Below are 16,237 nucleotides of genomic sequence, written 5' to 3'. Positions count from 1 at the left end.
TCGTCTTTTTCTCGCGTTAACGACGTCCCTGGAAACGATAAAGCCTCTCTGCAATATTCACCGGCACCGGCCATCTGCGTTATCGTTGTACAAGTTTAATATAGTAAAATTTACGCTTTTCCCGGTATTAAATTGAAGATCACAAGAGAATAACGTGATAAGTATATCTCTTTTGATTTTCTGACTTTAAGCATGTCATAGATCAATTTTTATAACATCGATTTTATCATTTCTCAAGTCTTGTTTCTGATTACTGAAACGCGTTATTATACAGGTGGAAAAATTTGAAAAATTTCATAAGAATCAGTTTTGTTACTAGCCCTTTAATCAACAATATACTGAACTCTTTCTTTGTAGAAAATGAAACTTATCTAGCTTGCGATCGTCAATTAGAATCGTCACATCGTGCAAGAAATTTGGTCGATCTCGTTGAAATTGTTTTATGAATTTATTAATATCGAATATCGCAATGGAAATTAAAGATTAAAAAATGAAGGTTATTGTCCGTTTGAAATTTCGAGCCATTCGTCTCAATCTCCCAGTGATCTTGTTGCTTTTTGCTTTGTATAATGCTAATGTTCCTTTTTCTCTCTCTTTCTCTCCTCCTTTCAATCTCTTTCACGCAGTATCTCGTTCGTTTTGGTTCTTTTTTCCTTACATTCTCTCTGCCTTTTGGTTCGTATGGTTGATGAGTTACCTGACTGCGCTTCTGGTACAGCGAAACAGAAAACAAGAAAGACACACCGCCAGTTGGCTTATTTCGATTTCGACCGGAGCGAAACGACGCCAAGGTTTCGCAATTGTTTCTTCGAAAAATTACCACTAATCGATCATTCGACGCGTCCTACTTTTTTATCGCTCGTCTATGCTCTAGCGAGCCTACTCGCGGACAGCGCTGAAAAACCTTTCGATTTGTCTGCCTCTGGTATTTTAATTTAATGCATTCTTCGATTTCACTGAACAGGTAATAGTCTTATAAATATTTCTATGAATACTGATTCACGCTTCGGCGCGAAATTTCCAACTCGATGTTATTACAAAAATATTTCAAATAAATCATGCGAAGAGAATTCGTATGGATAAACAAATCAAGCCAAATTCGACGATTTTAACTATAAATTTCCTAATCAAAAATTTGAATTTAAATGTCTTTCATATTCAGTAGTTTTCTGATTAATAAAATTTGAATTTATAGAATTGAAGATTTTATATCTAAAAATGTAAATCCACCGAAGCAAATCTACTTCCAAATTTATTAATTTCTTAACCAAAATAATTTTTCAAATTAATTTCCTTCGCATAGAATTCTACGCGTAAACAAATTATGAGAAATTTTAGGATTTCAGCCATAAATCTCGCAATTAAAATGTTGGACCACGGTTAAATGGTCTTCTTTTGTGAGAACATTTCTCGACTTTCTAATTAACCGAACAAAATTTTCGAAGAAGCTGACGATACACCCAGATGTCGTTTCTAGCCCCCGTGGGATCCACGACGATTCACAGGCTCACGCGACACGTTTTTGCGTTTCGAACCAAAAGAAGAAATGTAAAAAGAATAGAAAAAAAAAGAAGAAAAGGTTTCACGCCCGAGATCTCGACCAGGACCAAGCATGAAGCGATCATTTACGGTGCATGTGCGATACGCCGTGATCAAGCGTGAAGTTTACGAGACTCGAAACCGTGAAACCGGACCCCGACGACGTAAAGCGCAAAGCGCGATGTCGGGGATGCTCCTGGCATCCGCGGAACGTGGATCCCGGACGGGGACATTTCTATTTATCTTTGGCGTACGCGTGGAACTTCTCTGGAGAACCATACCAATCTCTTCCATTCTCCGTTATCCCTATCGAACTTCGAATTCCAGTTCGTTCGCTGATCCTCTTTTATCGTTTATTATCTTTTGTAATGACTGTTCTTTCTCTTTTTTCTATTCTACGCCCAAGAGAATTTGATTTTCTTAGATTACATGTAAAATATGTTTAATCAAGATCGAACGTAAAAATCGTTTCATCGTGGAATTTTTAGTGGGAAGATTTTCCCATATTGAGATTTTAGAGAAATATCTCTTTTTCGTTTGAAAGAAACGATCGAGATCGGAAAGAGTTCAGATCCCATGTAAATCTCAATGATTGTGAATGGAAACATTAGAAATATCTATTTCTGAATTATCTTTTTTCAATAACATTGAAATCCTTGTTTTTGAAGTCCCGAGGAATAACGAGTATACGCAAAGAAATATTTTTCTCTTGACAGAAATAACTCGGGTCGAAAAAGGTTCGTATTACCTATTCAGAAAGTCTCTGTTGCTTTTTCATTTGCTATAAAAACCAATATATTACACTTATTTTGTGCTCCCCTACTGACCCTTCGATATCGTGCCGACGAAATAAACCACCCTCTTCATCCGCGCAACAAATTCCTCGGGAAATTTACCAGACGGTTGTTTACCAGGTTCGACAAACAAGCGTCCGATATAAAAGACGATAGGTAAACCAACCGAATTCCATCTCTGTTACTCCGTCTCCCACCCCCTTTGCTCTAAATTACTAAACATTCCGTGGTGTAATTAATATTTAACGAGTATCGATACCGTGTAGCTTACCTCCTCTCGACAACTATTTAAAACGCGCGTACGCTCGCATATTATTCAATGCGTCGGCTTAAATAAAGTCGGGGAGGCCAAGGTGAGACTTGGATTTCCTCTCGTTCTTTTACAATCCTCGCGTGCTCCTCAACAGAAACAAACGATACGATTCCCTGAACTGATTACACCGCCGGATACACTACGTGCAATTATACATCCGGTTAATCCGTTTCAGTGGCGAACGCGGAAGAAAAATATGCGATGACCGCCGGCAATTAGAGCCGCGTCATTAAACGCTCGCAGTATCGTTGGTCAATTAGCTGGTATCGCTAATTACCCCGTCGAACGGTCGTCCCGTTGTAAATACTTTGAAAAGGGGGAAGGCGCATTCGCGCCTTAAGATCCCCTAAGGTCGCCTGCTATCGTATACTAATTATGCTTTTTGCTAATCAGTGAAAGAATTCTCAGGCTATTTGATCGTCACCCTTGAAATACAATTTTTATTTAATTGGTTGTAATATCTTCTATATTTTATAGTTATTATACAGGTGGTAATCACTGTAGCATTAGTATAAATATCGTAGGTATATTCATTTAATTCGAAAGAACAGCCATTGCTAATTTTATATATTTTAACAGTGAAAATTAACGAAGTAGTGAAGTTATATGTCGTGAAGAAAATTCTATTAATTTTTTGCAATTTAATTAAACTCTCGAATAGATATAATTAATAATTATTTGATTTTGCTTCTTAAATCAATATTTCTATGTTTTCCAGAGAACTCCAGCATAGGCCAATCAACGTCGACGAAAATAAGAGAACCATGTCGGTTTCAATTATTTTTTCTTTTCCTTTTCAACATCGTACTGTCCATCGGTCAGCGAAAACGAATGGTGACTTTCTTTCCGCGCAATAAAAAAAAAGAAAATAACGACAACACGAAGAGGGGAGAAAATCGAGGCGAAACGCGATCCGAATGTAATACATTCTTTCGTTTCCCCCGGAGACCGTAGCTGGAATGGAAATGACGCTTAATGATCGAAAACATGTTTTCTCTCCCTCGCCATTCCCTGTTTTCCGATTCTCGTTCCCGTGACGATCGTCTTTCAATCGAATTGAAATCGAATATTATCGTCAACAGCCACTTCATTTAATAATTCTCAAACGACGGTTTTGTCCACATTTACTTGTCTACATTTACATTTTAATACTTCCCACTGTGGAAGTTAACAGAATAGAAAATTAATTTTTATATCCCTTTTCTTCTTGATAACACATTTCACAATATGCAATACAAAAATATGCCTTTTTTATGCTATCGCTTGACCGTTGAACCACAATAAGTTAATATTGCATATTTTTTCAATTTTTTTTTATAGGAATTTTTGCGAAAAAGTAATTTTAAATTAAAATACAGGAGATTTACATAATAAATATATGGCCGTGCATATAATAAATAAATTGATATAATAAAAATAATGAATACGCATTAAAAGTACGTAAACTATACGTAAAATATACGTATATAATATGCATATTTATTATATAAATTTAATAAATGTATATCTGACCGGAAATGTGTCCATTACGTATATAAAAAAACTTTATTAATAAAAGTAATAGGACAAGTTACTGTTCCAGAAGAACATTCATTTTATACGTTTGTTGGAATAGGAATATAGTTTGAAGACCGAACTTCAAATTGTGCAATGAAAACTGAATTTAAGGACATCGTAAAAGAAGCGAGTTACTTTATTACTTTCATCGCTGCTATGGACGAAATTGTTTCATCCGCTTAACGGAAGATTCGTCACGAGAACGACAACGGTGAAAATGAAAGACACGTGACAGCTGTGCTGAAACACAGGAAGCACAGAGTGTCGATGATACGTCGATTACCAACGAAACAGGACTAAGTCTGCTTAGAAATACGATAGAGAAAATCGGCAATGACCGTCGTGGTGCAAAGACATAAATTGCGATTTTGTATCGACCGATTGTTTCTCAATAATCTTATCGTGAAACTTTAGACACTTTATAGCAAACCTACTAATGTATTAACATACATACATACTACATATACATTACAATATATACATAGAACTTATGCATTGGCTACTTCTGTTGTCACATAAAGTGCCAATTCCAATGATATTCCTCTAACAATTGCTCAACACTTCTCAGTTATTTCTAAAACTTTTATCCAGAGATGTATCTGTCACATATTATGATCAAAATATAAGCAAAAAAAATGTCAAAGAAACATATTAAACAGTACAAAGAAGCAAATCAAACAGTACAAAGAAGCAAAAAATATTTCGCTATTTCATTATGAATTTGAATTTCATTATGAAATTCAATGTTACTTTCAACATTTTATAAATAAAATATTGCTAAGGAAGCATCAAAAGAAATATCTATCGCACAACTTTCTTATGAATTTCGTTTAAAACAAAATTCGATTTCGCTCTGAATCGCAATTCAAAATCATCGAGCACCACGACGCGCGTATAGCAAGAAACGAGCGGCAATGAAAGTCACAGTTGTCGGAAGATACCTCGATCTTGAGGCGCGAAGTACGGCGATGGAGGTAGCCTGAAGGTACTTCGGATCTCACCTGCGTCCTTGCCACCCTTCACGCAGATCCCAAAGCCATGGTGAGAGTCCGGTGGATCTCTCGTCATGGTGATTGTCCTTACGGTGAGCTCCTGTAAACTCAATGGCTGAGAGCTCGGTGATGTCGGAGGATTCGCGGGATTCGGCTGCGATTGTTGCGACTGCTGCGATTGCTGTTGCTGCTGGGACGTTGACGATGGCGTGCTTCGAACAGCGGCGACACTTGCCGGCGAAGACGCCGGCGTTCTCCTATCGCCCTGTCGACGCTCGGACACACCATTTCCAAAAAGTCTGTGATGAAATTTCAATATTACTTTTTTATAGTTAATTCGGACCTTTAAAGGTTATCTTGAGTGAAATTTCGCCTGAATTTTTTTTGATTTAATTTAGTAATATAACGTTAATTCTGTTTTAATAACTTTAACAATATAACTAACAATATAACAATAAACTAACATTAACAATATAATTTTCTATCTGGTGAGTGGACTAGATAAAAAGAAGACTCGATCTATAGCGTACATTGCATCATTTTAAATTAAACGTGATCTAGGATTGAAGGTCTGCAGACTACCTGATTAATTCAGGAACTTTGTTGTCTTTGCTAATCGCATAATAGAATATTCTATCGATACTCTATCCTCTAATCTAGTGAATAAAAATAGCCACATTGCAACTTCCTAATAATAATCCCATTTGTTCAATTCAATATATATCATTGTAAAAGCTATTTATAACCCAATCTTTCCGTCGTTAAATAACCCTTTTATTATTTAAAAACAATATAAAATACATTAATCCCAACTTTTTATGTTCTGGATCCTGAATAACAGAACGAAATTCCTATAACAACTTACTACGCTTACATTTGCAAAAACTGATACCAACATAGTCGAAATGAATATATTTCTATCAAATTATCATTCTGTTAGCTTAATTCCAAACTTTCTGCATAAGAGACTTGATTAACAGGTTAGCAGTCAAATCAGTTATAAGAAGTCTAAAAACGAGCATTGGAGAACCTACCTAAGCACCTGTTCCGGCGAAATGGCACCAGAACCTCCAGTGGTGTGTCCCCTGTGCCTATACGGTGTGGTGTGCGAGGAATGGTGATGAGGGGCACTCGGTGGTCTCTCGACGATCGTGTAACTCGTACCCGGAGGGCTATAATATCCCCTGTGTTGACCACCATGATGCCTGCTGGTGGACTCTAAATCCTCAGCTTCGTAGCAACCACCGGTGCCGCTTCTCAGGAAGTGAGTGCCGCTGCGCAGGAAGTGCGACCCGCTACCACCACCCCACTGCAGCTCCTGTAATTCCGACCCGTAATCCTCCGTGCTGCTGGCCATGCCTTTGCGATCCGTTTTGTCAGACCTGGACACAAAACAAAGCAAACGATGGTCGAGTTTGAAACATAAAGAGAAAAGTTTTCGAGTACTCGAACTCTTTGACTTTTCAACCCGAAATGGACACATCGAAAAATAGAAATTGTTAAAACTATCAAATGTTACGATGATAGTAACTACAAAAGGCACTAGCATATACACTTATCCTCCAATGAAGATCTTCTCTCATCAGGTTTTACATTTCATCTTTGTACTTATTGTAAATTATTACTAAATGATACGAAGTTTAATGTATTTGGATCTAATTAGTTAGTACATAAATACTACTAGGTTGTCCGGAAAGTGTCTTTCTTTTACAGACACGTCTTTTACAACGATGCATCTTTATATAAACATAAAACCTAATCTATCAAATGTTGTGATCTTTATCTTAATAGAACAAAATGGATCATACGTAATTCGATAAAACAATATAAAACGGAAAATGTTGTTCATCCATTATTTCCTTATAAAACGAAAGAAACTTTCCAGACGACCTAATATAATAAATACAATGACGTATCTGTATCTTTCGTAGCTCTGTGGACAGCTATGTATTTCCTGTTTTAAGATCTAACGTACGAGCAGAATATATTGACCGATAGGTAATGCTGATTTAAATTTCCTAACATGTGCTCGTATTCTATTCGATTATACATTTTAACCTTTAGGTTGTGGCATTTGACTATAACTCAAAAGTCGCTATATACGAAATATATCCATTGCTAAATTTAACGTTAGTCCACGTGTCGCTAAAATCTAGTTTCCTCCATTATGCGAATTGATAAGATAAAGATATGCTATAACATAAAGAAATAAAAGTTTTCTCTTAAATTTGGATTCTTTAAATAACGAGTGGATAAATTAATTACAAAGCGCAAAGATCGAGCAAAGACCCAAACGAACCACTCGATTCGTTAAAATCCCTTGGTGTCAAAGCAGTAACTTTTAAGATTATGAAAATACAATTAGCAAGTGTCTCGTTAGGGGAAGATTGCTAATAACCAAAGCGACTCGATGGAAGATAAAGAGGGCCGCGACCTGAATTTCCCAGATAGCACTGCATCGATCTAGAATGTCGTAAATTAATCGAGAATCGTGCCTCTCAGGAGATCGTGAAGAAGTTCTTGTTCTAATATTCACCCCGTGTGCCATTCAAATATCAAACTAAATCGATCTCGCCCTTTGATCTAAAACTTTCTAACATAAAGTATCGTAGTGTGTAACTAAACTGACAGTTTTTGGAACAATTGTAAAAAGGAGAATAAGTGAAAATAAATTCCGAAAATGATTATTTGCATGAAATTCATTAAAGTAATTTATCACGGTAAGGGATCGTATAGAATTTTGAAATTTCTATACAAAAGAAATATCATTCAGTATTCAATTTCCAAATTACCTTCTCTCCAAACCTTATACAGTGCTAGTATAGTGGCTTCGCAAATCCCAATTCACAATTTTTAAATTCCAATTTTACAAAGTGCTTCGTACCAAACATGACGCTCCGGAAAACCAAACGATCTATTCTTCCTCGAGTCTCCTTAATTCAGAAAATTTTAACCTTTGCACAAAGTCATTTTCCTCTTTACCTTCTTTTAGTCGTTTCCATTCTTAAACTTCTCTCGGAAAATTCGATAACGTACAACGTCTATAATTCGAAAAATTCTAATTCTTCCCTTCGCTTGAAATTCAAATTACCGAGGTTCAACCGTATAGAAGAAGAATCGTTTTTAGAAAATTAATTTGAGAAAATCATCGATGTCTGCTTCAACGTAGAACGAGTTACTATCGAGCGACCATTAGGCGACCTTACACCTATTGCTATTAATGTGTGGCTAATGAAACAACGGAATTCATGGCGGGAGAAATAGCCTTATCGCTGTCGGTTAAACCGATAAAATCTGCACGTGATGCGAGGGCAACGGGGGGTCGGATTTTCCATAGCGTGGCGATGTCATAATCCCGACAGGAAACCAGCCATTATCGCCGGAAGAAATTTGAAAGTTCCCCCTTGTTCGTGGCGTTACGCCTCATGCAAAGCCGCCCACTCGTCGCTAGCGATTTGCACGCCCCTGTTGAAATTTCTCCCTCGTGACCGATCGTCCTTCTTGGCGGCGTTTCCACAATCGGAGAACAACTTCCGCGACACCGTTTCAACTTTCGTAAAATATTGCCGTTTTCTCTTATTGTTCGTATTGTTCGTATCTTGTATTTCGCAGCTAAATATGTTACAGCGGCGAAAAATGTTACTAACGTAAATCTATCCTAGTCAAAAATTTTTTGAATCTTTCTCGTAAATTTGTAAAGTTCTTCGTAAATTCGTAAAGGATACGGTTCTTCGTTCAATCTATTTGAGGCAATATTTTCCAGGAAAATCTGATTTCTCCCAACATTCTCTTTCTTTCGTTTCTTTCCATGAAAAAGAGAAACAAAAACGAAATCGTTACGTTCTTTTTATTATGCATGGAATATCAAATACCATTAACAAGCAACGTTGCATGAAATCCGTATTTTCATTTAATGTAAAATCCAATATTTTGTAATTTTCTATTAAAAGATTTTGTTATTCAAGTGCCTCAGGATTGCAGCAGTATCATATATTTTAAAATCATATTAACCGATATCATGGAACATGTAAAACAATGCTTTATACGTTCGTACAAAATACGTAGTTCATGATAGGATAGAAAAAGAATATAATATAAAAATTTCCCCGCCGAGAGTCACGTTTTCGTTTTATTTAACATTTCATCTTTTATGACGTATTGTCTTATTTCTATTACGTTTCGCGTTTTATGGCGGAATACGTAATGACGGATATCGAATTTCGAAACAACGTTCCGGGGCAAGTATCGAACCATATTGGTTGAATCGTAGTATCGACGCTTTCGAATACAGTAGAACGGTGTCCCTAATATGGAATAATATTTTATAATGATCTATTAAACGTTCCTATTTGAATATTTTATGCGGAGTTATGTCGTTTTATGCTTTATAAGATATCGTCGTATTTCCATTAGGTTTCATATTTTATGACGGCATACATTACGGAGAACATCAAAACTCTTGACGTATGACGCTCGACCGAATATTGAATTAATGTTTTTCTGCATCGAATAACTCTTCGCGGTTATTTCGCGAAAATATAAAATTGATATTAAATAATTTCGAGAGTACAATCGAGATATTCGCAAACGATATAACGAAATTACGATGAACGCCTCGTTTAATTCTCGAATAATTTTATAATCCTTTAACGTTGTTTAATTATATGTTCATCGCTGTTTAGGATATATAAGATCAGAACATAAGAAAGTTAAACTAAATATAACTTTCGGAATAGCCTGAAGTATTAGTAAATATGTTGCATTTAGGTATATCAATTTTATTTTAAATAACCAAGCTAACCCAAATCTATATTATTCGAAGTTGAACTATATACTTTATACTTAGAGCTCTTCTTTTATTTCTAGAAGGCTAATAGGATAAATTTATGGTAAACGTCAAGAAAGGACGTTAATGGCGCGAACTACTTTAAGTATGAGGTTACAGTGACTTTAATCTGTGCTGCAGTATCAATTTCTCCCTTTTCTTCGCTTTCTTTCCTTCCACTCTTCCTTCGTTCTCGTGTTTCTAAATTTTCCTCTTCTGCTTCTCTTCTTTCTCATCATTTTCTCCACACTCCTCTATTCTTCTTTTTCCTAGATTTCCTAAGTGTTTTTCTATATTGTAAAAAAATAATAAAAGATAACTTGACCTAAATAATGCCCTCTTTATCTCTATAGCGGAATTAAAAATAAAATCGTACGAAAGAGCGATTGTGTCCATGACCTGTCTATAATAACTGGTCTTTATTACGAAACGAACGAAATCTCCAACTTCACCTGGTGCTTTCCAATGAAGATAAGTGGAAAAAGAATACGAGGTAATTCCGCCTTCGGCTGCTTAAAGGGTCAAATCAAATAAGAAGTTCACGATGTTAAGAACTTGCATGCCACGTGTAGCCATGTACATCTATATATAACTAACGAATCGCCAATATTTGCTATACATCGATGTCCACTGGATTGAAGTTGAAATATCAAAGAATTATTTACTCGATCAATTCCTAGCAAATCGATGTTCAAAGTAGGTTCTTCAAAATTGTCAGGAAACTCATGGACAAATTGAAACTTTGTAAATGAAAATCGAGAAAAAATTAAACACGATATTTAATAGCGAGATACTAGAATCGAAAGTGTAATTAAATTACGCTTGTACTAAATCACAATCGAACGACGTTGCAATTTTATCTCACGACTCGGACTCGAAATTATTTTCCCGCGACAAAACTGTTCCAATTTTTCATGTATTCCATCGACGTAGTGCTCTTTACTGTTCACGTGCACGTATTTCTCGTTCTATTTTTCTCATGTACGAGTACCTTATTCTTCACGTCGTCTTATCGCACATCGCATTTTCTATCCACCATTTCAAACGTTTCTTAGAATCAAAGGAAGACTAATGCGACAAATTTTACGATATCTTCCCTAGTTTGTAATGGTTAAAAAACGATCAGTTAATTTCAAAGGATATACAATTTTTCGAAATATTTACAGTGCTATTGTTCTTTTACCATTTGTTTCCATTTTTATGTACAAAAATGCTCGTAATACACAGATACACGCAAGATCAAGTCTCATGAACTATATCATCATGAATTGTGACATAAGTTATAATTGTGATAATAATTCGATTATATGCTTTAAACAATATATAATCTAAACGAAAGCATTCTTTTTCATTTTTATCTTTAATAATTACCCATTTGCATATTGATATAGTATAAATGTTTAATTCCAATTATAAGAAAATATAATTTATAAGAAATTATACTTAATATAAGAGCACAACCTTCTAATATCTAGAACAGCATGAAAGGCGAGAGTCGCAGAGAAAAGATAAAAGTATCGAGGAAACTTGCCGGGGTTTCTGGCATAAATGACAGATTAGATAGAGGGATCAACGAAATTGAACAGAAATTCGAAGCGTTCCACGTAGAATATTAATCTAGGAAGGAAGAAGGTGGTGGAGAGCTTCGACACCCCGTGACAAGTCGATTTTCTAGAACAACCGTGGCATTACCAGCGCGCGGCTAACGTTCTAATAGCGTTAGGAAGCCTCCTGTTACCGGCGGAAGAAATTTCGGAGTCATCCGGTTCGCGGTAAATGCATACCTATGCAAAGCTGGTGCTTCGTCGCGGATCGATCGTTGGCCAACGAGCGAGAGAATCGACTGGCCGCGGTGTTTAATTCATACCACCGACCGGCAACGATCGATTCGCATTAAGGTTGGTTTATATTAACCGCTCGGACACGGAACGATTCCGTTACCGTTCCATTAAGTCGAAGACATTTAGCGTTTATACTATGAAGACTTCCTTACACAATTATTGAGCTAAAATTGTTAGTGAAATTTTCCAATTCACAAGTTACAAATTATTAAATATGTAATTAGTAAAGAATTAGTAAATTCTGAAATCTAATAGCTAATGACTAAGTAGAGACATATTATTGCTATATATAATAATCAATGGATATATATTATTACGAATACATATATGAACACAATATGTGGATATATATTAGGTTGTCCAAAATGTTTCTTTCGTTTTATAAGGAAATAATGGACGCACAATGTTTTTTGTTTTATATCAGTTCATTGAATTATGCACGAACATAATAATAGAAATAGAACGAAATGGATCATACCTAATTCAATAAAATAATATAAAACAGAAATTGTTGTTCATTTATTATAACTTTATGAAAGGAAAGAAACTTTACGGACAACCTAATATTATCATGAATAATAATTCGTTTATCAAGGAAATAATATATTAACAAAATACGGTAATATACTAACATTTACGAAAATAAAAAGTCCGAAATTTATCATTTTGTCGCGTTTAGTAAATACTTCCATCGTTAAGTGTACGTTTTCTCGTTGTTACAGGAGGACCACGATGTTCTCCGGAAGAAATCATCCTCAAGAGACGACGATTCTCCGCTACCACCCCTTTTACTACTCGCTCGCGCGAATTACACGAATTCTCACCAGCTCGAAAATGGAACGGTGGAAACTTGGCTGTTTAAATCTACTGTGTGGCGCTTGATAAATCGGAGCTATAGTTATTTGATTATCTCTGTTATTAAAGTCGGTCTCGAGGAAGGATGAAAGAAATATTATGGGGAAAATGTTTTTTTCAGTTTGGAAGATCGTTCCTTTCGGAGAATTTGCTTTGACTCGCCGGAAATAACTTCTCTGATGTAAATTTGTGAATAAAATTTGAAACAAATATCCTACCATCTTCACATTCACAGTTACAATAGCATTTTATTGCCTGAATACTTCATATTCGATTTTAAACAGTTTCCAAATGGATTTTTCTTTCAAGAATGGACACGATAATATGATAGTATAGACTATAAACACACTCGAGTTTAAAGCGAATGAACTGAATACGAGCGAAGATCTACAGAAGATTATTCTACGTGCGATCATTTATACATGCAAAAATAAATGAAACACGTGGAATTACACTTCTACGTGCGAAAATAAATGAAACACGTAGAATTACACTTTTTCGTTCAATGTTTCCTTTTTAAGAACAACGAATTTAAACGTGATTAACGAAGCATCTATTAAATTGAAGCAATAATTTTTCATAAGATGTATAACTAATGATCGAACTGAAATCGAACACATCTGTAGCCAAAAGTTACATCGTTCCAATCCCAAATAATATTTGCCTTTTTTCATATCTCGTAAGAACTCACAACACTCGACTCGATTTCATGCGATCCATCATCGTAACTCGACGTTATCTCTCCTCTGCAAGAGGAACAGAAATATCGACGTTCTCCCCTTTCCCAGAGCAAATTTTAACCTCTGACCTGTACACCCGATTCCACGAATAATCCCGCAGGGTAGGTCGATTTCAATGAAAACCGGCAATTACCGAATACCGGCCAACCGACCGCAACATTGTTCAGCCGGCAGTGTTACAATTCCAACAGCTCACACAACCTACACCTGTGTCCTACCTAACAGGCCACAGCCACCCGATCGCTCCACCCCCTTCACATACCGGCCACCATAATACCCAGGAAACCGAGCAATTTCCCAAATAAGCTCGTCGACGCTCGGTTATTCATGCCGAGACAGCAATCAAACCAGTTTCTACCCTCGTCAGCGAGTCAAGCTTGACCCAACCTTGACACTGAGCTGAAGGGGTAGCTTGTTTGCCGGCGGGGGTTGGCCGCGGTGCAAGTTACCCCTGGACGTTCCTAGGGGTTGTAAGCGGAGGGATAGAGAGGGCTGAGAGTACGGAAGGTATCTGTGAAACGGTGGAAGAAGGCTGAGGAGGGGAGAAACGAAAGAGGGAGCGACAAAACGATAAAACAGCCAGGTGGAGGGAATTGGTAGCGCGGGAAGGGTTAGAGAAGAAGAGAGAAGACACTGTGAAAACGCGACAGAGATGAAGACTACGTAGGATATAGTATGTTGAAAGGAGAAAGAGTAAACGATACAGGAAGAACGAAGAAGGGTAGATTAAGAGCGAAAGAGAAAAAGATAAAGTCATAGTGGGCGATGGAGTGGGTGACAGTAGCGGGGGCTGAGGAAAACGAAAGGAGGGATACCATGTACCCCGTGGTGCGAGGGTGGGGCGATCAATACTGCAGGAACACCCCCTGAAGCCGGCTTCATTCAGCAGCTCTCTTTCCACCGATTCTCGTAACTTCGAGCCGCTCTAACGTCGCTACTATAGCCGACTATACTGCTGCTCTAAGAGCGCAAGGGGCAAACGGCACGATTGTTTCGAGATAATCGCTCCTTTTCCATTTAATCGCGTTAAAAGGATGAAAGAAATTCGCGGGAAAACGACACGCTTTGATTTTTATCGATTTCCGTACCACTTGATTTTTGCCATTCATCATTCTCCTGTTTAGGCTTTTTAAAGTAAGCTTTGATGAAGATTAATAGCAAATATTATGTACGAAGAAGCTGATTATAGGTTAAGCTACCAGTGAATGAATGGATCTTGTATCGATCGGTCGAAGCACTTGTTTTCGTATGATGTTTAGAGTGGCACTAGGCCTGGCTCATTTTTCAAAGCCGTCTTCGATCAATCACGTCAGGAACAAATTGAATCATCCAATGAAGGAAACGATTTGTCACTTGGATACACATAGAACGAAAATAGGAAAGGGAGACTGATTGCCAAGAATTAAATTCATATTTTATCTACGAATCGACAAACGAACCAAGTGGCTCGTAACAAAAGTGACTGTTGCCGAATTTTTTGGCTTTTTAAGTAACCATGCATTGTAGTAATCAGGACTCGGACGTAGCACGATGAAATGGATATTACGAAACGTAATTTATATCTTGACTTACAATAGAACGAAAAATATTTTTGATTAAGTACAGTGGTTCGTAACAGTATATGAACGTTTATCATAAAAAGCTTCTACTGATGCAACTGATAATAATCTTTGATATCGATCTCCATGTGAAACAATTGAAAGCTAAAAGAATTACGATATATAGTAATGGTGTAAAGGAAACTCAATTTCGTATGGAGTAATCCGTGCTCCTTTGAACGCTTAATAGAATGATTAAAATGAGTAAATGAAGCAGAAAACGATCGAATACCACGAGTGAAATTCTCTAATGAATATATTTCTATCAGGCGCGCTAATGAGAGCGTGTCGTTTTCAACGAGCCACGGAAGAAAGTGAAATCTTTTAAGGCGAGCACGATGCAAATTATCTTAGAGGATTACGCGGCACGCCACGAATCGCGTCTAGTATTATGAAACCCAGTCGGCGAGAACGATCGGCTCGCGTCGATGACGATCGGGACGAAGCGTCGTTGAATTTTCGCGCATCAATTAACGATTACCCTGCCGGCATGGTGATTCTATCGAACGTTTTAAATATAATTCTTCGTTCACAGGGCCTTTACGGTCATCCTTTCGCAACTAATACGTCATCATCGATCATGGGCCTCTTTATTAACGAGCCTCGTTGATGAATGAATTCCTTGCAATATTTCTTTCGTCGTTGCTCGATAAATAATTTTAACCATCTGTGTTTTATTGACGCTATTAAAGCGATATTGTTAATGTACAAGTTACTTCTTCTACAGTTTCCAACGATAAAATATGGAAAACACAAGAAGCCTGGTGTATACATAAACTTACAAATATTCGTAACTTTGTTTCTTTCGAAGAAATTTCCTAACTTGTTTGCATTGAAAGTTTTGAAATTGTTAGTCGAATGTATCGCGATGCCGCAAAGTGTACATTACGTGGAGTTCTCACGAAGAGTGGCTGACTAGGACGCGTGTATTCTACTGCATCGCTACGCGTTAATCTTTTCTTCATTTCTGTTGACGTATTGTTGCAATTGCTACGTTATTACACTATTATTAGACATTTATGCATTTACAGAAAATTTAAAGCTGCAAAACCTCCTTTGGCAAAATCATACTGATATGTTACTTTCAATTCGTATATATCTATCTTACACGTACAATCCCATTGTCTTCCATAAAAGTCAGAAATACTGAGAATACTGAACAAGTAAAATTCCTTCGAAATTT

The 16,237-nt window shown here is 36.7% G+C and overlaps 1 protein-coding gene across 10 annotated transcripts in view; it reads right to left on the bottom strand.

Moving 5' to 3' along the window:
• Window positions 1-16,237, bottom strand: part of LOC126917942 (whirlin) — a 111,372-nt gene that overhangs the window by 72,262 nt on the left and 22,873 nt on the right. For 6 of the 10 annotated variants that reach the window (XM_050725402.1, XM_050725409.1, XM_050725406.1 and 3 more), the window contains exons 2-4: window positions 6,230-6,577; window positions 5,145-5,494; window positions 698-709 (exon numbers count right to left, since the gene is read on the bottom strand). In XM_050725402.1, coding sequence (XP_050581359.1) covers window positions 698-709; window positions 5,145-5,494; window positions 6,230-6,552 — 685 coding nt within the window. In that variant the 5' untranslated portion in view covers window positions 6,553-6,577. The remainder of the gene's footprint in view (window positions 1-697; window positions 710-5,144; window positions 5,495-6,229; window positions 6,578-16,237) is intronic. The other 4 variants (XM_050725405.1, XM_050725408.1, XM_050725404.1 and 1 more) reach the window with 3 other exon arrangements.

The sequence above is a fragment of the Bombus affinis genome, chromosome 6 (assembly GCF_024516045.1).
Source record: "Bombus affinis isolate iyBomAffi1 chromosome 6, iyBomAffi1.2, whole genome shotgun sequence".
Taxonomy (NCBI): domain Eukaryota; kingdom Metazoa; phylum Arthropoda; class Insecta; order Hymenoptera; family Apidae; genus Bombus; species Bombus affinis.
The sequence above is the reverse complement of the archived record's forward strand: the minus strand, read 5'-3'. Positions and strand labels throughout refer to the sequence as shown.